Here is a 24,380-nt window from a genome sequence, read left to right on the forward strand (position 1 = left end):
GCGGCCACGCGTCCTCTGCCCGGTGGCCATTGGGATCAGGGAAATACGTCAATGTTAGACCTAACTAGTTAACGAAAAGGAGCGGGAAAAAAGAGTGACGCCGGAGTAAGCTTCACCAAAAGCTGGTTCACGCTGGGGAATGCCGGCGTGGTCAGCGCGTACATGATAGTTAACCATCGGTTGGCTGCATGGGAGAAGCAGTTCGACTTGGGGGCCGGCTGGGTGTCAATCACTCCTTGGCTTGCAACGAACCAACTCGTCCCCAAGTCACATAGTTAGTTAACTAGTTAGTTATCCTCGCTGCCTCTCGTTCGGCGAGCTCGCTTTTGTCGCTGTTCTCACTTTCGCTCATTTCTTTGCTGATCGATTGTCTGGTTTTTCTTTTCTTTTTTTTTTTTTTTTTTGTTTTTTCAAACGCTGTGCACTCTTCGTCTGGCGGCATCAATTACCATACAAACCTCCCCTCCCCCGAATTATTGCGAACCGTCAAGCACAAAGCGAGAATGAAGCGCCTGGTTGGGACCATTAAGCGGACAAGTGAGTTATCGCTATTCATCTGTCTCCACGCCAAAAGTCCATCATGAATGTTTGCCAGGCATTTATTTCTTGCTCATACTAACCTGGATCAGGTACCACGTTCCATAGGTCTAATGGCGCATCACATTCTCAAGACTCCCTCGAGGATACGATCATAAAAGCACTCGTGAGTTTGTCCAGCGTTGGTGTAAGCGCCCGCTCGTGAACCCAGGCTGACTGACTGCCGGCGAAAGACGGCCTTCTGCGACTCTGGCACTATGCACAATGCTGTAGGCGCCCACGAAGATATTCTCTCTAATACTCGCGTGCACCGGTTCTAACCTGAATTTCCCCCGTGCACCCAGGGCGATGAATACCTCCATCTTCCCACCATCGTCGAAGCGGCCGAATCGAGCCCCTCCGCCGCCAAAGCCGCTGCGAACCGGCTCCACAAGTACTTGTCAAAACCGAACTCGCCGCACGAACAGCGCCAGTACAATGCGATCATGCTAATTCGAATATTGGCCGATAATCCCGGACCTACCTTCACGCGCAACATCGATTCCCGCTTCGTTTCGTCGCTGAAGATCCTGCTGAGAGACGGGCAGGATGTCAGCGTGCAGCAGATTCTGAGGGAGACCCTGGAGTTCCTGGCAACCACGAAGGCGAGCGATACCAATCTTACGGAGTTGAACAGCATGTGGAGTAAGGAAAAGGACAAATTCGTGAAGCAGTTTGGTATTCATCCGGTTAGTGAGATCGTTTGTGCTCTGTCCGAGCTGGGGGGGATTTTGGTTCTAACATCGGGTCTGTCCGCCTTCAGCTCCAAAGACCCAACCAAGGCATGTATCCCGGATACCGCCAGGATTTCTTCTCCAGCGATCGCAGAGAAAAGAAGCTGCCCACGCCAGAAGAGCTCGCAGGGCGGGTCTCGGAGGCGGCCACATCTGCAAAGCTACTCTTGCAGATGGTGCAGTCTACACCGCCATCCGAATTCTACCAAAATGACATGCTCAAGGAATTTGCCAATCGATGCCAAAGGGCGTCTCGATCGATGCAGGCGTACATGGAGGCGACGGATCCTTCGCCTGACGAAGAGACCATGATGACACTCATCGAGACAAACGACAAACTCTCCGTCTCCCTGTCGAAATACCAGCGGGCACAACTAAACGCGAGAAAACATCTCAAAGCAACGCAGCCGGAGACGACACAGCTTGACCAAGCGCCCCAGTCGAATTACAGACCGGTCTCGCCGCTGGGCGAACCTACCGTCGTCCGTCCATCTAAACCCCACGTTCCGATCCTCTCTATTCCCCGAAAGGCGCTGAAGAAATTCCACCGCGATCCGGCTCGGCAGGAAACAGCTACTGCTAATACGCAAGCGGCCACGACCTATCTGCCCCCAGGCGACGACTTGTCCCCACTGGATCCCGCGCCTCCACCAAGCGTGATGCCCCATTCGCACATCTCAGATGCACCCGAACAACAAAGCTACCAGTACAGACCCGGCGAATTCCAGGTCGAAAACCCGTTCGCAGACAAATTCAGCACGGCTGACGACAAGTCGCACGATCTCTACGATAATAAGGATAATAATAATAGTAATCATCACAGCGACATTGACGATTTTAGACGCGATGGACAGCTCCATCCCGCCATGCAGGATCGGGATTTCTCGGCTGCGGAGCCGATTGGCGTGGCGAGGACGACGACAACGACCACCGGAGCCGCTCCGGGAATGAGCAGCACGTATTATCCCGGCGGACATGACGCTTTGTTTGATAGCGATTTTAGTTTACCGCCAGCGCATCATAGCAGCACAGCGGGGAATCTCTCCAGGATGTGATTCAGTTGATGAATATGCTTTTGTATTTGTGTTTTGATACATTATTGCCCTTTTTCTTTTTGTCTTTGTTTTGCAGCCTTAGTTCTTATACCAGTGATTGTCTAACTGACGTGGGTAATGCCCTGTTTCAGCCCTTTATGATATCAAGAGTTGATTTCTGATAAGATTATGTATGCGCCGATATGCATGTATGTACATTTTTGTTTCTCCAAGGTCCAATGCTCACGTTTTTAAACAGCTATGAATCCGTTCTAAATGCTTGCCTTTGTTCTCATCGTCGATTACCTTTTTTTTACCCCATTCAATCACTCAACAGCTCTTTGTTAGATTTCCTTTGAATAGTGATGCCTTTTTGCCTACGAATCCTGCTACATCAGTGATAGGTTACGAACATAGCAAACTAAATCCGCTCCTTTTTTAAGACTCTGAGAATGAATGGTGTGTAAAACGTATTGATGCACTTGTATCTATTGAATACATCTCTGCCCTTAAAATGTTGGGACTTGGTATGTATGTGCTAAACACCTTCCGTATCTCTGACCGGATAGAAAGGATTAAAAAGTATGTACTGGCCCGCCGGAGATGAGGGAGTAACAAATGTGATAGGATCAAGGCGAATGGCAGGCATGTCCAGACAACGCCACTTGCGGCCGGAGGGGAAAAAAATGAAATAAAATAATCCACGCCCATATATGCACTTGTGCGAAGAAAAAGTGGGAGAACACATGGCAGAAAAATAAAAAAAAAATAAAAATAAAAATAAAAAAGGGGAATAAGGAGAAAGGTAAACATCACCAGGTAAACGACTCCTCAACAAAGTCAATCACTACACCCTTTCCGATCCTCCCTCTCACAGAGGCACGCACCTCATCCGCAAACGAGCCTGGTCCGCAGACAGACACCACAGTGGCGCCAACCCTCGACTCCATAGCCTCATCAAGCACGATATTGGGCCGGCACCGACCGGGAAACATCTGCAACGTCGTGCTGGGGCTAGTAATTTCGCGGGTGCTCTTGGGCTTGCTGATGAATAATTTCGTGATCAGAATGTCTCTTCTGTTTGGCTGGTGGAGGATCGAGTCCATGAACCCGCGGACCCAGGAGAGATGTTCCGTCGTGCGAACGCCCCACACCAGGTATATCTTTCGGGTGGCCACGGTGCCTGCCTCGGCGGCTTCCAGCAGGTGCTTGACCTGTAGGAGGTGGTGGGTTATTCCGGCGCCGCCGGAGAATAGGACGACAGTGCCGTAGCTGCCAAAGGAGGAGGAAGGGCGAGAATTGTAAGGTCCTTCGATGAAGCCGCTGGTTTCGAGGGTGAGATTGGGCGAGGCGAGTGCTGCGTTATAAAGCTTGCGCGTCATACCGGTGCGAGCGGCCATGATCAGAGTGACGCGTGTAGGTCGAAATTTGGAGCCGTTGAGCTCTTCGTCAAATTCTTTGGTCTGGCTGGATTTGAAGTCAGCAGCTGAGGAGCTTGCTAATGTTTTCTCAGAAAGGGCGGAGTCGGAATCGGAATCGGAGCGCTCGTCTTTCTCAACCCAGGCCACGGAAAAAGGGTGAGACATCCAGTAAGAAATGCGCGGGAGGTAGGCATAGACGTGGCTACCGGGTTCGATACGGGCATTGTTAGGCAGGAAGAAAGTGACTCGGGTTGCTTCTCCCGGCAATGCTTTAGCGACGACTCTAGTCAAACCACGGCGGCGCGACACGTTGAGATAGATGAGGCGGATAAATCTGGCGCATCGGTCAAGTATCCAAACACCAATGATGAAGCGCATCCAAGGTACTTGGGGAAGCTTGTCGAGATCCAGGTGGAGATAGAGCCCAAGCATTGCCACCAGGGCTCCGACTTGATGAAGATGGAGAAACGTCTCGTAGAAAGCATGTCGCAGCGGAGAAGGCGAGTGAACGAAGAGAAACGCGAGCGCCACGGTAGACACCAAGCCCCACGTATAGAATGAATCTTCCCTGAGACCTCTCCACATGCTGTCCCAGCCAGTTGCATCGACCGCATTGATGGCCCAGGCAAGCGTGTGAGCGATAGCCTCCAAAGCAACGACGCGGCCGATCCATCGATGAAGAAGATTGTACGTATCGAAACTGACGCGAAGAAGAGGAATCAAGGGGTTATTTCTGCCTGACAAGATGATCAAGGGTATCATATTAAGCACAGCTAGGTTACCGGTTCTGCCTCTGACTTCTGCAACCAGCGCAGCTTTTTTGTTCACACTGTAGTCAAGAATAATGCAGTAGGCCAGCTGACTTCCGATGTAGAGAGTGAGCAATATCGTATGGAACCGCGAAGGGAGCGTCCCGACGTTGACCGCCGTGGATAGCTGGAACTCTCGGTTATGTCTCTTCCTCCCCAACGGAGCATATAAGATGTGCTTCTTGATATTTGGCCATATCTGTGATTCTTCTATTCCCCAGAATCTTTGTTGTCTCGGGGGAGTGACGGAGGAGAGAACTCGGCGGAGGTATGAGTGACCCAGCTGCGCTATCCTCGCGAAGAGGACGAGCACTGCAACACCTCCAATAGAGACGCATAGTATCTGGGTAAGAAGGTGGTCGAAACGAACGTTTACGCCCGTTAACCCTCTTGTGTAATCGGAGATATATGTCGTGTTGGTGCCATGGGGCGCTGAATCCATTGCAAATGGAGGAGTCGCGAAGAATCCCGCCGGGTCTTCGAAGTAGCCGAAGCGAACGTGGACAAACAAACAGACAAGCTGAGGCAAAGAGAGTGTAAGAGTTCACACAATTGTCGCAGCAGAGAGAGATGCTGAAGGAGCGTGTAGCTTTTAGTGGTAAGGAAAGGACTGGGGAAAGGCGGGCGTAGAATGGTCAAAGGATGGAGAAATGAATGACAAAGAACGAGTAAACAAGGAGTGTTTGCAGGGTGAAGACCGGGCTAACTTTCACGATATTCTTTTGAATGGGTGTATGTCAAGACAGAGAGAGAGAGAGAGAGAGTGTGTGTGTGTGTGTGTGTGTGAAAATGGGCGTTGTCACGGGAAGATTCCTGCAAGATGGTCGATATCAGGAGCAAAAAGCCACAGCAATCTCAGGCTCGCCACACAATGTCAGAATGAAAGACGCGCGATCAGATGGCTGGGCAATCCAGTTCACGTTAGCAACAAAATCGAAAGCCTGGAGGGTGAATATCAGCCTGGAGGGTGAATATCAGCCTGGTGTACCCCGTACTCACCTTGTCGATGCATAATAGTGAGAGACAAAAGGGTGGCCAGCACAAGTATAAAGGATGTCAACGTCAGGAAGTAAAAGCTGAGCCTGGCTACAAGAGCAGAGTCATGAAGAAAAGAACAGATATCAGGTTAAAATCCTCTTTTTGGCATCGTTTTCTTGATTGATTGAACGATTGACCTCTATTGATACCGGCGCCGGCGCTGCAATTGGTGAAATGATTGACAGGAAATCCACGCGGACACGACAGACTCTGTGGACCAGAGCCAAAGGATATACTCCGTATATTCTCAAGAACTGTATAGAGATAAAGAGAGAAACAAAATCCAAAGGTGACAGCAGAAGCTGAAGAGCGGCCTTGCAAGAGAGATGATAGGAGTCGACACAACCAAGCGAACCGTTTCCCCTCCGCTAAAATTTTAGTCCCCCTATCCGGGGCGGAGGAACGATATGACTCCGTATTTAAAAAAGGATGGAAGGCTGATTCCGAAAAGCCAAAAAAAAAAAAAAGTCAGATATGGTAGGCAGATCAGGGCACGATCCGCTTGCAGGTGTCCACCAGGAGGCAAAACCGGGAGGTAAGCAACTCGGCATATTATCCAGAACTCGGGCAAAGTTCAGGATCAAAGGACAGAGGGAGAAAAAAACTCAGAGGGGAGCTTTCGCCCCCCAGCCTCCTGCCCTGGCATTGGTAACCCTAATCATCCGAAGCATGTGGCCCTTTTGAGTCTTGACTCTTGGAAGCGGTGACATGGCGACATGGGCCTCCACGACCGGACAGCCAGAGGAAAAGACTGACCGGGCGGTTCGAGAAAGCGCACCAAGTGGACTGGCGCATATTAAACTCCGCCAATCTGACATCGCAGACCGGCCCATCGAGCTCAAAGCCGTGACGACCGGCACTCTCGCCATCACCCTCTGCTCCGCCGAAACATGCGGGCCAAGGAAACGAGAGCCGGACTTGAAACAGCGGGCCAGGCGCACCCGCTTGCTCATTGGCCGTGCGTGAGTTTGGCCACTGTCAGGGCGCAAGGGTCGAGAACTAATTGATTGGCCACTGTGCGATCGAAAACTCTTTCGCAGCCTGAAGAATCTGAAGCGTTCTCTCGACATGTTTCTGCTTTCGGCTGGTGGGCGGCAGTGCTGACGGTTGTCAAAAGACAAAAGTCGGATCGACAGATAGCAAGATGAAGGTCACCGCACTTCTGAATCTCTGACAATTGAGAGAAGATTATTCCCGGAAGGATGTCGGTTTCAAGTTGCCACAGCTCTAACTAACTCTTTTGCTCAAGCAGAACGGATGGCCCCCGATGTCCCTTGCTCCGCGTATCCCCACCGCCCAGGCGCCCGGAACAGGGCATCAAAAAAAAGATTGAATGACGCGAGAAATTCCCGACTGGCGATTAGACGTGAAAAAGGACTTTGTGACATCACTTAAGTTACAACTGCTCCTCCGCAGAATGCTGCCAATCGACAGTAGTTTCACACATGAGTTGAAACCGAACACTACAATCTCTTCCTGAAAACGATATCCCACTGGTCCACGTAGTTAACAACCGGCAGTCAAGCCGAGCGAAAGACAATTTCCTCCAGGTGTCCTCCTTCACTGAACCCTCCTCATTGCCTGACAATCACAGACAGGCCGGGGATGATCACCGGCCCATCCATCCGCCGTCGACACAGATAATCTCCCCGGAGACATACGCACTGGCTTCGCTGGCAAGAAACACGACCACGCCCTTGAAATCCTCAGGTTTACCCCACCTCCCGGCCGGTATACGGGCCATAATCCCATCGTTGCGCGCCGCATCGTTGATAAGAGCCGTGTTCATCTCCGTGTCGACGTATCCCGGTGCGATTGCGTTGACCGAGATCCCCCGAGATGCCCACTCGTTTGAGAGCGCTTTGGTCAACTGCGCCACTCCGCCCTTGGACGCGGCATACGCGGTGACTGTGATTCCCCCTTGGAATGAGAGCAGGGATGCGACGTTGATGATGGCCCCTCGTCGATCGGACTGGAACGTCGATGCATCACGAGATAAGAGATATGCCCCAAACTCCCGGCAAAGGGTGAACACCGAGGTCAGGTTTACCTGGAGAACCTGTTTTTTTTTGGTTCGTTTCACAGATCCAGCATCAGTAAGTCTTGTACGTGTTGGGGTGGACCGGAACTCCTTCAGACAGCAAAAAAAGGAATAAATAAATAAATAAAAAAAAAATAAATAAAAATAAAAATAAAAAGGGAGGGGAAGAGTATAGATACCTCATCCCAATCCGCATCCGGGAACTTCTCAGCTGGGTGCCTTCGCTGGATTCCCGCACAGTTCAGCAGAATGTCCACATGTTGACCGCATTTCACAATCGATGGTATCACTTGGGCCACCGCCTCTCGATCGGACAGCTCGGCAACATGGATGGTGACCTTTCTTCCGGTCTTCTGTACTATCGCATCGCGAGTCGTTGTGTTGCTTTCATCCCTCTGACATCCATCAGAAAAGCCCCAATCCAAGAAAGAATAACAAATCCAAGGAACAACTGTTATAAAGTAGTAGATAGATACACACACACACACACACACACAAAAGAAGAAACAAAAGCGATGCTAACGACATACTGACTTGGACAAGGATGATATCGGCTCCCGCTTCAGCTAACGCTTGGGCCATCGCCTGCCCAATTCCGCGGGTGCCGCCTGTCACAAGGGCTGTTTTGCCCTGCAGGGAAAAGAGAGATAGCACCGGCGAGGACGTCATGATCTGATCCCGAGACCGGGTTGGGTTTCGTAGTGTAGGGCGGAAAATCGATTACAAACACCTTTTTTTTGATTCATACGCTGGGTGCACCGGGGATTTTGGGGATAAACGGAACCTACGTTTAACAAAGAAAAATTAGGCTTTTCGCAGTCCTCAAGCTCTCTTCCCTTTTTCTGCGGAAACGGCTTTTTGTTCCTCTCGAAGATCTCTCGGGGTCCCGGTACGTGCGTTGAACACCACAAGGTTCTCCCGTGCGTTGGACACAGCGAGGACAATGCAAGGTTCTTCCCAGCAGCTTTCGGCGGGGGGCCGTTCGTCCGCGGGATGCCCTTCACTGGTCCAAGCAGGGAGAAGATGTCTCACAGCCCGGTCATCCAAGAGTAACCTTTCCAGACAAACACACACCACGACGACGACAATTCATCCATTGCCATTTCTCCCCCCATCGCACAAGGAAAACAAATCATATATGCAATACTACAGTTCGCGGCGAGCTTTCATGCTCGTCAAATGAGCAAAAGAGCAGTTCATGTCGAAACCCAGGATACAACTGTATCATTTAATCTCGCTTCGCCCGCCCGGAAATTTCCTCTACAAGCTTGGAGTGAGAGGCTCAGCCCCTTTTGACAAGACATCCAACTGCACATATATATATATATATATATATATCTACATACATAAATGACTACGAGGAGGACAATCAAGCAAGGAGCAGCGACAAGGTTTCTCCATCCCAACGACATGTGCTTCTGTTTTTAGCGTCGGTTATTGACCCAGAGCATCGGCTTCAATACGCAAAAGAGCCTGCCCACAAATGTCGGTGGAGAATTCTGGCCTTTTTTAGCTCATCGACTGCTCTGGATTGGGGAAAACCTTATGGTTCATGTACGAAGTCGTGATATATATGATCTTCTCGGAATTACCCCGACGAGTTGGGTGGGGTGGGGTTGGAATTCAACCAGCGCAGAGTCTAGATCTGATTAACTAACAAGATTTATTATCTTGTTTGGTTCCTTTGTCGGTATACGGTAGTTCACCACTAAACGAGCCACACCACTAAACGAGCCAAATTTCGCCAAATGCTCCACGCAACGAATTTATTAAATATCTCAACAACCAGATCTTTATTATTAAATAGCTATTAAATATTAAATAAATGTATTCTTTAAAGCATAGAAATTAGTATAGTTAGGAAAATAAACAGGTGGACAGCCTAATATTACAGCCAGAGCAAGAGATTCGGGGGGTAGATAGGAAAGAATTCAAAGGAATGTCAACAGTAGATTTCTCAGCTAGGGAGCCTAATGCCTTGCTAGGGATGCTTGTAGAGCTCTTACTTCCCCTTTTGGAAGATTGTATAGACTCTCCACAATAAGACTCTTTAGTAGGGGAGTCCTTCCAACAGCACTTTGAAGCCAGCACTTGAAGCCCTGACTGCCAGTGTTTATTAGCACATTCAACTGCCCATTTTTCCTTCTCTGCTAGTTATAAAGCCTTCTTCTCCTCACAAGCAACACATTATGCCTCTCTTTATCTAGCACATTCAATTTTTTCAGTCTCTTGTTGCTCCCAGGCCTTTTTACAGGCATCCTCCCATTCAATCCATCTTTTTTCAACATTCCTAGCAGTCTGCTTCTTTTGAAGCTTCCATTGAAGTTTTGTCTCTTATGTTTGAGCAATTTTATCAGCTTTTTCAGTCTCTATTTCATCCAGGCACTCATGTGCCTTAAGAACTTTTGTTGGAGACCAGAACTGTGCTTGACTAGGATTATCTCTATTGAGTAGGCCTAGGGGCTTGCCTCACTTGCAGTGTTGCTTCTCCATCACTAGAGTTAATCTTAGCTGCTGATTCTTATGTTCCAGCAGTTCATTATAAAGAGCAAACTGCTCACTGGCTTGGATAACTCATTCAATGCTCTGTGAATTTAGGCTGTGCCAGAGATGTATACTCTTGATCTCTTGTCAGAGCTGGTGTATATTGCTAGGAATAGAAGATTTAACTGGCAGTGTAGAGACTTGAGCAGTTTCAAATCAGTGTAGTTAACATTGAGAATCCAGAGAATTAATCTCAGTCTTTGCAAAGCCAGCAAGTATATTTTCAACTGTCAAAGTCTTCTTCCAAGCCACATTGAATAGTCTCCAGAAATCCCTTTTTGTCATTCAAATATAGTCCATTTCTTGATATAGTAGTGCTTCCAGCTTATTGAAATATGCCTTGCCCAGCAGCCCAAAGATTCCAACATCAAGAGATTGCAAACAGTGGGTTGAATGCAGCAGAAGAATCATAAGAAGAATCTTTTTACAGTCAGCATATTCAATAAATTTCATATTTATATGGGAGAAATGGCCATCTAGTAGAAGCAGACATCTTTCTCAACCAGCTTATTCTTTAGTATGCCAATTGAAAACCCATTTCAACCACTCCAGTCCATATTCATCATTGCTTCAACCATTTGTTGAAGCTGCAAAGTAGGCCCATTCACTTCCATCATAATCATCTAGCCATGTATCCTGAAGATCTCACAATTCACTCTGGTAAATAAGAGCTGGAGGTAGTACAATTTCTTCAGCAGAGACTGAGCAGAGTAATGAGAGAAATTCTCAACTATCATTCTGAGTGGCAGCATTCTTTCCAGCTTATAGAGCTTCAATAGAGACTAATTACTTTGAGGCATGGCAGAAGCCTAGAAGAAATCCTTTTTCATCAAAGTTATAGATGTTTGAGGGCTCAAGATTATATTGATCAATTTTCTGCTCCAACTACTCCATAAGTAGTAGTCAAATAGTTAGCCAGCATTAACAACTGCAATCACAAGTAATTAAATAAATCATCAAATTACAAGCATATAGAAGTGCTTAAAGCACTGATAGTTATCTGCTATCTGTCTATTTTAATCAATTGCTTTGAGATAAATGTATTTGATCTTGTCATTATGCCACTCACAAAATTAATTAACCCAGTTGATCCCAACATCCTCTCCTGTCATCTCTTGTACAATATTTTGTAGGATCTGAGGTGTAATGGCAAGGCTGCAGCTAGAGAGCTTGTTTATATAATTCAGGAGCTCTGCCTCCTGTATATCAGAGAGCTTTTTCTTATATCAGAAGGCTGCTTCATCCTGAGCAAGTTGCAAGTCTTTATGCCATCAGCACAGGGTCTCTCAGTTAACTGAGTACTTTCTCACAGTTGCAGTGTAATTTGGGGTCTCTTGCAATTCAAGATCTTCAATTGCAAGCCTAATTGAGGCGTTGTTGACCATGTTGTCGCATATTGAATGTTGAATGTTGGAGGAATTTTGGTGGTGGAAGATTTGGCTCGTTTAGTGGTGTGGCTCACTTAGTGGTGAACTACCTTACCATGTTTCGGGTGGAAAGGGGAAAAGAGTAGTCCATTTACCTTACTTTTGGAAAGTGACGGGTTTATCGAGGTGTTCGCATCAGAGGAGTCAACAGACTCTCCGTTGACACGCTGGGGGTCTCGAGGAGAGCGTGGATGATGCATCTGCTGAAGGATTTGCAAGACCGATACCCAAGAAAAGGGGAAGGAAAAAAAAAAAAAAAGGCATATGGTCGTGTGATGCAGCTCAACCTCAACAGCAGATCATCCTCAATCGCTAATAATTGACTATGGATGAGATTGTTAGCCAGGGGGGAGAGGGAAAGAAGTTTCAAGACGCTGAGCATAGCCATCAGGGAAAAATTTTTGGGGGTGGTGGCTCTTTCAATAGGTATTAATGTGGCCCTACGCACGCCAGAACGCAAGATGTCGAGCCGAGCCGCAGCAAACGGTCCGGGGATGGAATGTGACAGGCCTTCCAATTCGCCGGTCCACCGTTTTTTTCTGACCTAAAGTCTGAAGGGGGACCTGAGCGTGTCTAGAGTTCAGATGGAGTATTCTGATCTGCCCGCCCTACGAGAGAGCCGGCCGTCTATCTCGTCTCATCATTTCCAGATGAGGAGAGCGATCTCGCAAGCCACGGATTCCGCGGTGTTTGCGTCGTCCACTGTAGGCGTTCTCCAACACTTGGTTTCCCGCCGTCCGTCCCGAACCGCAACAACAACAAGGAGCAGTTTGATTGCTGCTCGTCCGTCGAGCAGGACGGGAGAAAACGGACGGCACAGCTCGGTGATGGAGGGATGTAGCCAATGGGCGCGGGGATTGGGACTCGGGCTGAGGACTGGACCACAGACGTTTTTTTCTTTTCTTTTCTTTTCTTTTTCTTTTTTTTTTTTTCCTTTTTTCTTTCTCCTGCTTGTTTGCCAGACCTTACCACCACCCTGGCCTCCAACCACCGCCAAGACAGTAAAAGAAAGGCCCAGCAGCCTCCACGTTCGTCTCGCCCAGCCGAGCAACCGCACGCAGGATGCGCCGGATGTTCGGACAGGACGGAGTGTTTCGCACGCCGCAAGGTAGTTGTAAACACACGACATCATACATCATGTACAGAGTGCATGCATACATCCTTCATTCTGCAGTCCCTTTTTTTTTTTTTTTTTAAACTTTCCCTTCTCTCTGTTTGCTCTGTAGATGTCGCAGAGCAGGCTTGTTTGAGAGTTTTTACTTTTCTTTTCGCGCTTGACGGAATGCCGCAGACAAGACCCACCACCAAAGCAGAGTGGTAGATGGCGTTGAAAGAGCGTCGATAGATGAATTAATGAACCAAACACTCAACAGGCAAGATCTTAAAAAAAAAAAAATAAATAAAAAGAAAGAAAAAAAAAGAAAATAATGAGAGAGAGAGAGACAGAGAGAATGAGAATGGGACCAAAAGCGATCGATCTGTCAAAACGTTTGTCTGTAGTGAACTAGCTCGGGCCACAAAATTTGGTCCTGTCAAGGTAAAAAAGTCTGGTAAAAAAAATAAAAAAGGAAAAAATGAAAAAAGGAAAAAAGGATAAAAAAAAAAAAAAAAAAATTAAAAGACACAGCCGATCATGATAGCCTGGGCAGACAAGTCAAACTGATTCTCTTAACGCTGCATGTCGAATCAAAGGATTGTCCGGATGAGCACGGCGAGTCACACGCTCGCGATTCGACAAACGGGAGAGCCGCGGGGGTCGCACAGGAGGCGCGGGAGGTTCAGGTCGCCTCTGGCCGAATTGAAATCCACCCTGGCCTGCGAGGTGTTCAGGGTTTTGTGGATGGCAGCGAAAGGGGGGAGAGAGAGACACACGCACAGAGAGAGAGAGAGAGAGAGAGGCGTATCCCCGAGCAGAGATCCCCGTGTCGTATTGAGCCTGCGGGCGGCCGTTTCTGAGCGGTGCGGCAGCGTTTGAGAGACGAACCGACTTGTCTGTTCCCAGCGAGCTGTGTCGTCGTCTCGTCAATCAACGGCCTAAACTAGTTAACTAAAACTAAATTAACTACTGCGGAAACTCGAGAGGCGAAACAAACCCAACAGCGCAAGTCGACCTGCCGGAGCTAAAATTGTGGGGGAAAATCACCTCGTCGTCTTCATGACATGCAGCAGCAGCAGCAAGCATCAAGACTCTCTCTCATATCAATCTCTCTCTCTCTCCATCCCACCCATCATTCTTCTTCTTCTTCTTCTTCTTCTTCTTCTTTCTTTTTTGTTTTCTTTTTTTTTCTTTTTAAGATCTTGCTCACGACTATCATAGCGTTTGAACTTTTTTACTTTTTTCTCTCTTCCTCCTACGCATGCCGTTGGGTGGTCTTGTCTGCCGCCTCCCGAGATTCCATCTTCTCCGTTGGTGGTGGTGGCACGACCTGACGCTGCACCTCGCACTGGTCAACCAACTCACGAGCTGGGAGTTTTGACTGCCGGTGCTCGTGCTCGTGCTCGTGCTCGTGCTGGTACTGGTACTGCTGCTGCTGCTGCTGCCTCCCTCCACCACCACCCCTGCACGGCTGCTCTCCTGCCAATGCTGATCTCCCTGCTCTCGCTTCTTCTGCCATTAATAGCTCCCAGTGCAACCAGGGCGAAGAGCGACGGGGAGGAGAATGCGGGAGCTCGCACTCGTCGATGAGCCGTGTCCTGCTCCGCTGGATGGGTACTAGCAGCTTCTTGTCAGGAATATTCTCTCAAAAGATAGTTATTCTTCCTGAACATATTTTCCCCGGCATCTCATTGAATAGTTCGTTATACCACTTCCCGCTTAACCTGCCACCGCTAAACTATCACCACCACCACCACAACCACCAACCCGTCGTCCGTCCGTCCGTCCAACAACCATGGCCTCAGCGGAGCGAAATGGCGGACTCTTGAAAACTCTCGTCGGGGAACCGAAACGCAAGAGTAACACACAGCATACCATGAAGCGAGTCTCGAGAGCCTGTCTCCATTGCCGCCAGCGCAAGTCTCGATGCGACTTGTAAGTTTGAACAGCCGCTTGGCCCTGTTCTTTCGTCCTTTGTCTCTCTTCTACTTCTTCTACTTCTTCTACTTCTTCTACTTCTTCTACTTCTTCTACTTCTTCTACTTCTTCTACTTCTTCTACTTCTTCTACTTCTTCTACTTCTTCTACTTCTTCTACTTCTTCTACTTCTTCTTTATTCTACTACTCCTCCTCCTCCTACGACTACTACTTCTACTTCTACTTTTTCTTCTTCTTCTTCTTCTTCTTCTACTACTACTAATACTATTAATTCTACTACGTCTGCTTCTTCTACTTCTACTTACTACTTAATTGTCTCTTCGCCCTGTCGGTCTTTGCGTCGTTGTATTGTGCAGCCCCCCAACCTTAGCGCCGTATTGGCTACTTGCTTTTGGTCCGTTGGATCTAGCTCTGACGGCAATTGATAACAGGGATAGCAGCGGCAATCCCGGCAGCCCGCCTTGCCAACGGTGTATCCGCGACAGTCGCGACTGTGTCCTGGGGAGCTCCAATCGAGGCGGCCGCCGCATCCGCAAAAAGCCCCTCGAGGTCAAGGTGGACTCCGCTGCTGCTGCCGCTGCCGCCACTGCTACTGCTCCTACTGCCACTACTGCCACTACTGCCACTACCTCGACCTCCTCCACCACCACTAATACCACCGCCGCCGCTGCTCCCTTTACCACTACTTCTAATGCTCCTCATGCCGTTGCCGTCTCTCGCACTAAATCCTTACACCTCAATGCTGCGGCAATCCCCATCACCGCCGGGCCCCATCCATTCCCTCCGCAGTACCCATTACACCCTTCCATGACCTCCGAGTCACCCACTGTCGATTCCATTCATATGAAAGACGACGACGACGACGACGACGACGACCTAGTTCCTATCGCAGAGAGTTCATTCAGTCACGGCGTTCTCCAAAATCCTTCGGATGCCTGGCAGTGTCTCACCAACGTAGCTCAGGACGACGACGGAAGCTTCTACAAATCTACCAGCCCTTACAACTCCGAATCTCGTAGATCTATACAGGGTAACGGCCCCGACAACGGCATGGCACATGCCCAGGACTCCCCGCCCAGCATTGAATCCTATCGCCTCGTTAAAAATGGCTCCATGACCGGCGATCAGGTCTGGGACCTGGTCGTCCACTACGCTGAAAACTTCCACCCTTATCTACCCCTGGTGCCCCGGAAATTCTTTGATCGTAAAAACTTGGGCCACTTCGCCAAAGAAGAAAGGCACCTTCTCACCGCCATACTCACGATTGCCTCCAAGAATAGAATCCAGGAGCCTCATATACACGAAGTATGCTCTGGCTACATGCACGAACTGATATCCGGTGTCGCGGCCGGCGCGCCGTGCGAGGTGGAAGCCGTCGAGGCCTTGCTCCTTATTGCGGAGTGGGAGCCCCCTGGACTCCAGCCGCGGATCAAGACGATCGGACGAGGTGAAGAGAACCGTGCGGCTTGGATGCATGTGGGACTGGCCTTGCGGTCGGGATACTTCCTGGGCCTCGAAAGGACCTCGTTCCGGACCGATAGCGGCGGGGATCTACAGGCTATTCACCGCAGGAGGCTCGCGTGGGCAAGCTGCTATGTATCCGATCGGCTGATATCCGTTCGAATCGGACGAGCCTTCTGGTCCCGTGGTCCTGGCCCGATGACGGGGCTTGTGAGCGACGATTTCCCCTCGCTGCAGCCCCTTACCGCCGGAGACGAAGACTATTCGAAGATTTTTCAAGCCACTCTCGACCTCACGCAGTTGTACGGCAATGTACACGATGTTCTCTACTCCGGCATGCGGACTAGCAGCCAGATGATGCTTATGGGCGATTATGTAAAATACGTGGATGACTTCCGCATAGCTATAGATCGTTGGCACGATCGATGGGGTAACATCAGCTGTCAGTCTCTTCCCCCCCTCCCTCTCTAACTGTCTTGCACCCACCTTTGAGAGACAGTTACACGTGCTCACACTTGGAAATTCTACAGGTTCTCCTGAGATCAAAGTCACCCTGCAGATGCAGAGCGTCTATCTCAGTCTGTACACAAACGCCTTTGCTTTCCAGGCAGCTATCTCACAGACCCTCTCATCCAAGCCAAAATGCACTGCTCGAATGCAGAGAGAATATCTGCGTGCCACCTTCAGTGACGTAGCATCCATGCAGGATTCTAGATTCATATACTCCTCAGTGCGATCGGCAAAGGAGTATCTGAGGATCCTGAATACTTCCGTCAACCCCGAGAGACACCTGCGTTACCTTCCGCTAAGATATTATCTGTAAGTGCCATCCACTCCAACGTTCAAAAAGGACGGTGACTTGCTGATAACACAACGCGCAGATATGGCACGTATGCGGCAGTCTTCTTATACAAGGTAAGGCCCTTTAGCTCTGTATGGCCAGTGCTTTACTGACACAGCCGTCCATAGGCGCATTCGTTTGGGGTGATCAGTCGGGGAGAACAATTTGAGATACGAGAAATGATCAGAGAAACAATGAACCGATTACGACGAGCCAGCGCCGGCCCCGACAAGACCGGCACCCGGTACGCGCTTCTTCTAGAACGCCTATGGTTTAAACAGTCTTTGAGTACACCAGATCTCGGCCCTAGGCGCAACACCGACATGTCGATCCGAGCCTCGACGAATGGTTCCACTGAGACGACGGCAACGCAGGTCAGCCCTACAAACGACTTCTCGTGGCTAGACCTGGAAGCTGTCGGGGACTTTGTGTTGGGAAATCCTATTGCCGGCGGTAATATCATCGATCTCTCTGCGTACGTACACGACCCGCACGCTGCGTATACCAACGGAACTCCGTGTCCTATCTGGTCAGTAGACCCGAATGGAAACCTATTGTTCTGAGCGTTTCCCCCAACGACCGGGTGCTATTTGTCATGAAACAACGAAGCCAAAAACTATATTAAGCAATGGCCAGCCATCAAATCGAACACGCAAAGTCCTCATCATTTCCCCCCACCGTTTTTGTAGCTCTAGCCTGACGGCGCCGGCGCTAGCTTTCTCCCCCACCGCCGGAATGCGGGAAAGCTCTTTACCCGGCTGCACTGGCGGCCTTTGGCGGGGGAAAGCCTTGCCGGCCCCCCCGCCACATGTTTCTCTCCACGCCTGCTGTAGGAGAACGACCGCCCATCCTCACTCTCGACTGCCTTGTCTACGCTTTTAGCTCCCTGGAGTTCCTGAGTTCAACGATGGCTAGAACGAACGAGATTGCTGGGCGTCTTGCCCTGATAACCGGAGCGTCGTCGGGGTCAGTGAGTCTTGTTCCAAACCCATCGATATGGCGCCACGCCAGAAACGTTCGGACCATTGACGTTCGCTCTTCGGTACGGATGTAGCATCGGTGCAGCCTGCGCGCGCAGCCTTGCTTCTCGAGGCGTCCATCTCGCCCTGACTTACTCCAAGAACGCCGATGGGATGAACGCCGTGTTCGATGACGTCGCAACGCGAGTTACGGGTCCACAGCAGCGCGTATCGATCCACCAGGTGGACGTCGCGGACGCTGGGCAGATCGATCGGCTTTTCGAGGAGCTTGTCAAGGAACACGGGCAAACGCCAGACATCTTAGTCTCGAACGCGGGATACGGAAAGCGGATACCGCAGATCTGGGACATCTCGCTGGAAGAGTTCGATTATACGATCAACGTGAACCTTAGAGCTTCGTTTCTGCTCGTCAAGGGCGTGGTGGAACGCATGAAGGCTCAGCGGTGGGGGAGGATTGTCTTTATATCTTCGATCGCGGCGTATGGCGGAGGGATAAATGGAGCTCGTAGGTTTTCTTTCTTTCTTTTTCTTTTTTTTTTTTGTATTTATTCCTCCCACATCCTTGCTGGCAATAGCTGTTCTGGTTTGCAAGTTCTGATGTTTTTTTCTTTCTCTTTCTTTGTTTCCGCTCAGACTACGCGGCATCTAAAGGGGGCATGACGGGAATGATGAAAAATCTCGCGACACGTCTTGCTGAATTTAATATCTCCGTGAACGACGTTGCACCCGCGATGATCGGTGAGACGGGGATGATACCCGGGGCCCATGTGATCCCCGAAGTTGCGGCCGGAATACCTCTGGGGAGGCTGGGCACGGTAGAAGAGGTTGCAAACGCCGTGGAGATGTGTGTTACGACGGGATATATGACCGGCCAGAGTATTATGTTGTCTGGGGGTTGAAGGGGTTTTGAGAATGGCACGGAGTGATTTCGGTTTGGAGAGATTTCGGCAATTGAATGATTTGCCTTTCAGTTAATTTTGTTTTTAAAAAAAAAAAAAAAAAACAACAAGACCACGTTTTAGCATTTTAACTACGCATCTGGGTGTGGTGTAGGGCAGGCAGCAGGTGGCAGGCGATCTTAACTATAGAGTGCATTAGAATATATGATATATGATATGATATGATATATATTAATTAATGATAATGGATACCGTTTATTCTCGTTTCAACTCTTTAATTTGTATCAGCCTTGAGAGACACCACAGGCATTTCTCTCTTCAGTTTTCGACACCGTGGGAAATCCTCATCACCCCTTTTCCCCCATAACAACGACTTTGACAACCGTATTTCCCTCGTCATCCACCCCATTCCCCGCCAACCGAAACGCCTTCTGCCCGCCCTCATTCCCAAACTCGACCGTATGCGTGACTATCCTCTCCGTCACACCGTCCAATTTCCCAGACGCCATCAGCCGCACCGCTTCGGGATAACACCTGCCGTCGTACCGCAGCACGCCAATCAAATCGATCTCCCGCAGCGCAGCGAAGGAGAGCGGGAGTGTGGGGAGGCGCGGACCGCCCATGCCCACGAGGACCACGGCGCCGCCGGGAGATGACGCGTGGATGGCGGCGCGGATGCACGACGGAGAGCCCGTGCAGTCGTAGACGCGGGTGAAGCCGTGCGGGAGGGTGAATTTGGCGGCGAGCTGTGCGGCGATGGATTTTGCGTAGTCGTCGTCCGCTTCCGGGGTGCAGGAGGAGGACGCCTGTTTGGCGAGGAGATGATGCGGGGTGATGTTGGTGTATGGCAGGGTGGAGGCGATCTGGAGCCTCTTTGTGTCGATGTCTGCGACGACGATGGCGGTGAAGGGCTGGGTTGCGGCGAGGACGCAGGCGAGGAGGAGCCCTATTGCGCCGGCGCCAAATATTAGAGCCGTCACGTCCCGCTGGGGGATCTGGGCGATGGCGGAAATGTCCAGCTTTGAGCGGTTCACCGCGTGGATGCAGACCGCGAGGGGCTCGATGAGGGCAGCCTGGACGTCGGAGATCGTGGGCGGCAGTTTATGGCAAAGGATCGCCGGATGGTTGGTGATGTCCATCAACGTGCCGTCCAGATGCGGGAATACGGCTGCAGAGCTCCTGAATCGCATCGAGCTGCAAAGGTTGTATCTGTCCTGGAGACACAGCGTGCATTTGCGACAAGGGATGCCGACCTCGAGAGCAACGCGGTCGCCTGCTTGCAGCGTTGTCACATCTGCGCCTAGCGCGGTGACCGTGCCGGCTGATTCATGACCAAGGCATAGCGGAGCCCGCACGACGAAGTCTCCGTTGCGGCCCTGGTAGAAGTAGTGGAGGTCCGAGCCGCAGAGGCCGGTGGCACGGATGGCTATCTGGACCTCTCCTGCGGCGGGGTAAGGTGTCTCCCGCGTTTCCTGGTTTGTCTCTATCGTTAGCTGAGATGTCTCCCGGCTGCTGGACGTGCGCTGGTGTGCTACATACAAGGCGTAAATCCTCGGGCCCGTGGAGCACAAGCGCCCTTGACGGCCTCGATGATCCAGTCATGATCATTATACTGTCGTGCAGAGGCAGATGCTAATAGGCGATGGACTTTTCTTCCTTATATTTCCTTTTTTCTTTTTTTTTTTGTTTTGTTTTCTGGAGGTTTTTTTTTTTGTCAGGCAGATCAGGCCGTACTTAGGCCAGAGGCCTGAGGACAGCCAGCTCGACGGCATTATTTGCTCACATTGCACGAGAGTCTGTATCTCACTCCATGCGACAACGCGCGCATCCCGATCCGGGACCATAGGGTCAAATGTGACAATGAGCTCCCGTGCGCGGCGATATTGCTGCTCCCAATGCGGCCAGCAGACCTTCAGCTCGGCTCCCACGGAATAATCAAAGACACTTCGGCATTTTTGGCGACATTTGAGTTCAAGCAATAAACTTTCGGGGGCTTTTTTTTGGTCAACCGCTGACAGTCTTCCTCCCCCGTCAGCACCATTTTCCGACGCTAAAACAGGCTCCATCGGCGAGGGATGGTCAGGCTGCTTAGCGACTGGCCATTAATGTGTGAGGTCCAAGGATCTCAGCTCGCTCGGCTCGGCTCTCCCCCAACAGCCCATGATTCCTTACGGGGGGGGGGGGGGAAACAATGTTTCTTGTACTCCATACTTTGCGTGAAGTCTGGAGTGCGGACTCCATATAGAGTTCCCCAAATCCCCAATGATCATCCCCGAAAGCTTTTTCAATTGCCGCCCAAAGCTTGGGGAGAACATCATCAGGTGGCAACGCAATCAAGCAGTAACCCAGGGTTCGAGAATCGGGGGAAACACGGGCGAGCCAGAACGGAGGGAGAAATAATAGACTCTCCCACTCCACTCTCTCGCGGGGGGGGCTTCTCTGGGAGCAGCCAGAATGAAAGAAGAGATTGGGGGATCCCCTTCAATCCCATCCCAATTTAGCTATCAGGCCAACCATCCCGTTTCTTGGAGACTTGCAGGTGCTTCATTCTTTTTTTTCTTTTCTTTTCTTTTTTGGTTTCGTCTCTTTTTCTTCTTTGTCGAGCCCTGCCACGCCTACTTTGTCGCCGTATTTATTCTTCTGCGTTGTCAGTCTCTGCCTTGAAGCGTCTTATGAGCAGCCGGACCCTCCTCGCTCCCCTTTGTACGGTCTCTCGAGGCCAGCTCAGGACGCCGTCAAATAGTGTCATGAGCTAGCGCACGGATTGCTGGCTGCCCTACTGCATTTACGGAAAGGCTGAGAGGCAAAGGAGGAAAGCGACTGTTGATCAATTGCGTTGTGACTTTCTGGTTACAAAAATAAGAAGCTCCGTGCACGGCCAGGCATTATTTTGTTGACCCTCTTCACTTTTTTTTTTATTTTTATTTTTTAATTAATTTTTTAATATTTTTCCCTTTCTCATTTTGGGTTTTAATATTTCTTTTTAAATACAAACTGGGCGACCCTTTGAAGCGACTCACATTGCCGACCTGATTTGGCTAGGGTTCTGCCGTTGAAAGCGATATATATATATATATATTAATCTTTGCTGCTTCGCCGTCTTCAAGACTTATTTCTTGGAGCAAGTCCATTTCTGCTTTCTGTTACTGGTTGGAGCTTCTTTATCAAAAGCTCACCGAGGATTTTATCTGGCTTTGTCTGCCGGTCAGTCTCTTGGGTGGCGTCAGCGCTTTTCAGTGAAGAGGGGGCAAAAAAAAGGAAAAATAAAAGGCTGCTGTTTTAGCTAGCCTCAGTTCAACACTCGCCTTTTGCTATTATCATGCTTGCCATGCATTCCCGTGCTGCGCTGCTGATCGGGGACATTACCCATTGCAGGAAGGAATGGGAATTACTCTCCTCTCTTGTGACATTGAAGGTACGTCGGGGGATGATGACCGATATGACCCTCCTAATGCCCTTCGTCGAAACCCCGCTTGTTTTTCTGCTCGCGCTATACGCAGCTCTCTGTGGTACAGACACATTCGCGCGTTCTTTGGACCACACGTTCCAGTTCCAGCTGTGATACAGAACTCGGAATCCGAGGAAAGGGTGACATTTCTCGTGAATCCTCCCCGAAAAGTGGCTATCCGTGTTGGAATCGGGACCAGTCCTTGATTGGATCCTGCAATGGCCTTTAGAGATCGGCAGATGGGCACCCAACCTTCGACCCAGTCACTGGCCTTGGATAGTACTTGCGCTCTTTCTCCTTGCGTCACATTCATGAACAGCCGATGGGATCGTTAGAAGGAGAAAAGCTGACCTTGCTGGCAGGAATATCCCTCTGGGACACGGGAAGAGTTCATGAGAAACTGTAAAAATGGCGCATACGACGACGTTGTGGCCATTTATCGATCGAATGTTTCCACTAAAGTAGGTCGTCCACGAAGATGGTTCCAAATGATTCGCAGAACCCATACAATCCCAAGTGGCCCGAGATGACCTCAGTCGCTACGCTCTGTGGTTAACGTTAAGCATGGTTACAGGTAACCGGGCCCTTTGACGAAGAAATGCTCTCTGTCCTCCCAAACTCTTTGAAGTTTATCTGTCATAATGGCGCTGGATACGATAACATTGACGTCGACGCTTGTACAGAAAAAGGTTTGTTTTGGACCTCCGATGTTGTGCTGTGCCATCTCACCCGGTACAATGAGTTTCAAAAATGTCGTTGCTCACCCAACCCCTCTTGGCTAGAAATTTTGGTGTCGAGCACACCGATTGCTGTCAACAATGCCACTGCGGACATTACTATGTTTTTGATGATCGGCGCACTTAGGCAAGCGTATATTTCGATATCTTCAATTAGAAATGGTCAAGCTCTGTCTCCTAGAGATGTTAAGCTTCATGCTCACTATGGTGTAGGCCAATGGTTTGGAAAAACAACGCTTGGGCACGATCCGAGAGGGAGAACTCTTGGTATTTTAGGGATGGGGGGTATTGGCAGGGTAGGCTGCCACATGAAGGCCGGTGAAATTTGCGAAAGCTAACGCAATTTTCCAGGAAGTAGCCCGCAGAGCCAGAGTATTCGGAATGAATATCATATACCATAACCGCCGCCGACTCCCACGGGAATTAGAAGGAGATGCAACATATGTCTCTTTCGATGATTTGCTCTGCAAATCAGATGTTTTGAGTCTCAATCTATCACTGAACGCCTCCACGCGGCATATCATTTCTGGTCCTGAGTTCGAGAAAATGAAAGATGGTGTAGTGATTATCAACACAGCCAGAGGGGCTCTGATTAACGAAAAGGCTCTTGTTGACGCTTTGAATTCCGGAAAGGTAAAAGCCTCTCGCCCATATGGGAGGCAAAACTTTGTGGTTGCTGATCTTTGCGCTAGGTTTTCTCCGCCGGCCTAGATGTTTTTGAGAATGAGCCTTCTGTTGAACCAGGTTTGCTCAACAACCCAAGGGTCATGTTACTTCCGCACATCGGGACCACCACTCTCGAAACCCAAAGGGAAATGGAACTCCTCGTTCTCGAGAATCTAAGATCCTGTCTTGAAAAGGGCACATTGGTCACGTTGGTGCCAGAGCAACGAGATGCTTTGCATCAAGTTAATGGACATGAGAATGGGCATGTGGAGCGAAATGGGTATCTGAATGGATGGAATGGAGTTCATATATAGGGTGAGAAAGGTCATGGGACGGTGGTAAGCGGAGTCAGGGTTTATGGCTTTAAATGTGTATTCCATATAGGGTATATATATGTGGTTACATAGGTAGATTTGCCAGTGAATATCAACCGCGTCTCTTGACAGAATCAAGTGCTTGTCGTTTCGTCGTGGCGGGTTCTCAGTCCAGCTGCAGCGGCTTCACGGATTGGCCGCAAGCTTGGCGTCATCGTTCGCTGGGAGTGAATGTTCGGGTTCCGGACGTCTGCGTGTTCTTCGGCGTAAGTGGATCGGAGCCAGCGCATCCTGCTCCCAGGACAGGACAAGAGTCTTTTCAAATTCAAGCGGGAGTCGTCGCCGTCGAATCGCCCGTCGCTGGCGTTTTGAGGTG

At 49.9% G+C, this 24,380-nt stretch overlaps 10 protein-coding genes across 10 annotated transcripts; 5 read left to right on the forward strand and 5 right to left on the reverse strand.

The window, feature by feature from the left end:
* Nucleotides 1-96: 96 nt before the first annotated feature.
* Nucleotides 97-2,669, forward strand: D8B26_002770 (uncharacterized protein). The gene is made up of 5 exons (XM_066123944.1): nucleotides 97-537; nucleotides 630-703; nucleotides 771-806; nucleotides 882-1,265; nucleotides 1,340-2,669. Exons 1-5 carry the CDS (start codon nucleotides 504-506, stop codon nucleotides 2,363-2,365), a joined length of 1,554 nt encoding a protein of 517 aa, XP_065980019.1. The 5' UTR covers nucleotides 97-503; the 3' UTR covers nucleotides 2,366-2,669.
* A 52-nt stretch (nucleotides 2,670-2,721) lies between these two features.
* D8B26_002771 (uncharacterized protein) lies at nucleotides 2,722-6,407 on the reverse strand (the record flags this gene model as incomplete). The annotated part of the gene is made up of 3 exons (XM_003068901.2): nucleotides 2,722-2,730; nucleotides 3,232-4,917; nucleotides 6,369-6,407. 3 exons carry the CDS (start codon nucleotides 6,405-6,407, stop codon nucleotides 2,722-2,724), a joined length of 1,734 nt encoding a protein of 577 aa, XP_003068947.2.
* Nucleotides 6,408-6,702: 295 nt separating this feature from the next.
* On the reverse strand, nucleotides 6,703-8,541 carry D8B26_002772 (uncharacterized protein). Its single transcript, XM_003068900.2, has 3 exons — nucleotides 8,188-8,541; nucleotides 7,833-8,048; nucleotides 6,703-7,671 (listed from the first exon to the last, which is right to left on the reverse strand). Exons 1-3 carry the CDS (start codon nucleotides 8,320-8,322, stop codon nucleotides 7,222-7,224), a joined length of 801 nt encoding a protein of 266 aa, XP_003068946.1. The 5' UTR covers nucleotides 8,323-8,541; the 3' UTR covers nucleotides 6,703-7,221.
* A 3,723-nt stretch (nucleotides 8,542-12,264) lies between these two features.
* On the reverse strand, nucleotides 12,265-12,756 carry D8B26_002773 (uncharacterized protein; the record flags this gene model as incomplete). The annotated part of the gene is made up of 1 exon (XM_066123945.1): nucleotides 12,265-12,756. The coding sequence occupies one exon, from the start codon at nucleotides 12,754-12,756 to the stop codon at nucleotides 12,265-12,267; it is 492 nt and encodes a 163-aa protein (XP_065980020.1).
* Nucleotides 12,757-14,515: 1,759 nt separating this feature from the next.
* Nucleotides 14,516-17,523, forward strand: D8B26_002774 (uncharacterized protein; the record flags this gene model as incomplete). The annotated part of the gene is made up of 5 exons (XM_066123946.1): nucleotides 14,516-14,655; nucleotides 15,090-16,561; nucleotides 16,650-16,938; nucleotides 17,001-17,034; nucleotides 17,089-17,523. The coding sequence occupies 5 exons, from the start codon at nucleotides 14,516-14,518 to the stop codon at nucleotides 17,521-17,523; spliced, it is 2,370 nt and encodes a 789-aa protein (XP_065980021.1).
* Nucleotides 17,524-18,093: 570 nt separating this feature from the next.
* D8B26_002775 (uncharacterized protein) lies at nucleotides 18,094-18,839 on the forward strand (the record flags this gene model as incomplete). The annotated part of the gene is made up of 2 exons (XM_003068898.2): nucleotides 18,094-18,445; nucleotides 18,574-18,839. The coding sequence occupies 2 exons, from the start codon at nucleotides 18,094-18,096 to the stop codon at nucleotides 18,837-18,839; spliced, it is 618 nt and encodes a 205-aa protein (XP_003068944.2).
* Nucleotides 18,840-19,090: 251 nt separating this feature from the next.
* D8B26_002776 (uncharacterized protein) lies at nucleotides 19,091-20,441 on the reverse strand (the record flags this gene model as incomplete). The annotated part of the gene is made up of 2 exons (XM_003068897.2): nucleotides 19,091-20,311; nucleotides 20,379-20,441. The coding sequence occupies 2 exons, from the start codon at nucleotides 20,439-20,441 to the stop codon at nucleotides 19,187-19,189; spliced, it is 1,188 nt and encodes a 395-aa protein (XP_003068943.1). The 3' UTR covers nucleotides 19,091-19,186.
* Nucleotides 20,442-20,446: 5 nt separating this feature from the next.
* D8B26_002777 (uncharacterized protein) lies at nucleotides 20,447-20,905 on the reverse strand (the record flags this gene model as incomplete). The annotated part of the gene is made up of 1 exon (XM_066123947.1): nucleotides 20,447-20,905. One exon carries the CDS (start codon nucleotides 20,903-20,905, stop codon nucleotides 20,447-20,449), a length of 459 nt encoding a protein of 152 aa, XP_065980022.1.
* Nucleotides 20,906-22,158: 1,253 nt separating this feature from the next.
* D8B26_002778 (uncharacterized protein) lies at nucleotides 22,159-22,817 on the forward strand (the record flags this gene model as incomplete). Its single annotated transcript, XM_066123948.1, has 2 exons — nucleotides 22,159-22,254; nucleotides 22,650-22,817. The coding sequence occupies 2 exons, from the start codon at nucleotides 22,159-22,161 to the stop codon at nucleotides 22,815-22,817; spliced, it is 264 nt and encodes an 87-aa protein (XP_065980023.1).
* Nucleotides 22,806-24,135, forward strand: D8B26_002779 (uncharacterized protein). Its single transcript, XM_003068896.2, has 5 exons — nucleotides 22,806-22,976; nucleotides 23,070-23,186; nucleotides 23,238-23,320; nucleotides 23,376-23,657; nucleotides 23,717-24,135. The coding sequence occupies exons 1-5, from the start codon at nucleotides 22,886-22,888 to the stop codon at nucleotides 24,002-24,004; spliced, it is 861 nt and encodes a 286-aa protein (XP_003068942.2). The 5' UTR covers nucleotides 22,806-22,885; the 3' UTR covers nucleotides 24,005-24,135.
* The last annotated feature ends 245 nt before the right edge of the window (nucleotides 24,136-24,380 follow it).

The sequence above is a fragment of the Coccidioides posadasii genome, chromosome 2 (assembly GCF_018416015.2).
Source record: "Coccidioides posadasii str. Silveira chromosome 2, complete sequence".
Lineage (NCBI taxonomy): Eukaryota > Fungi > Ascomycota > Eurotiomycetes > Onygenales > Onygenaceae > Coccidioides > Coccidioides posadasii.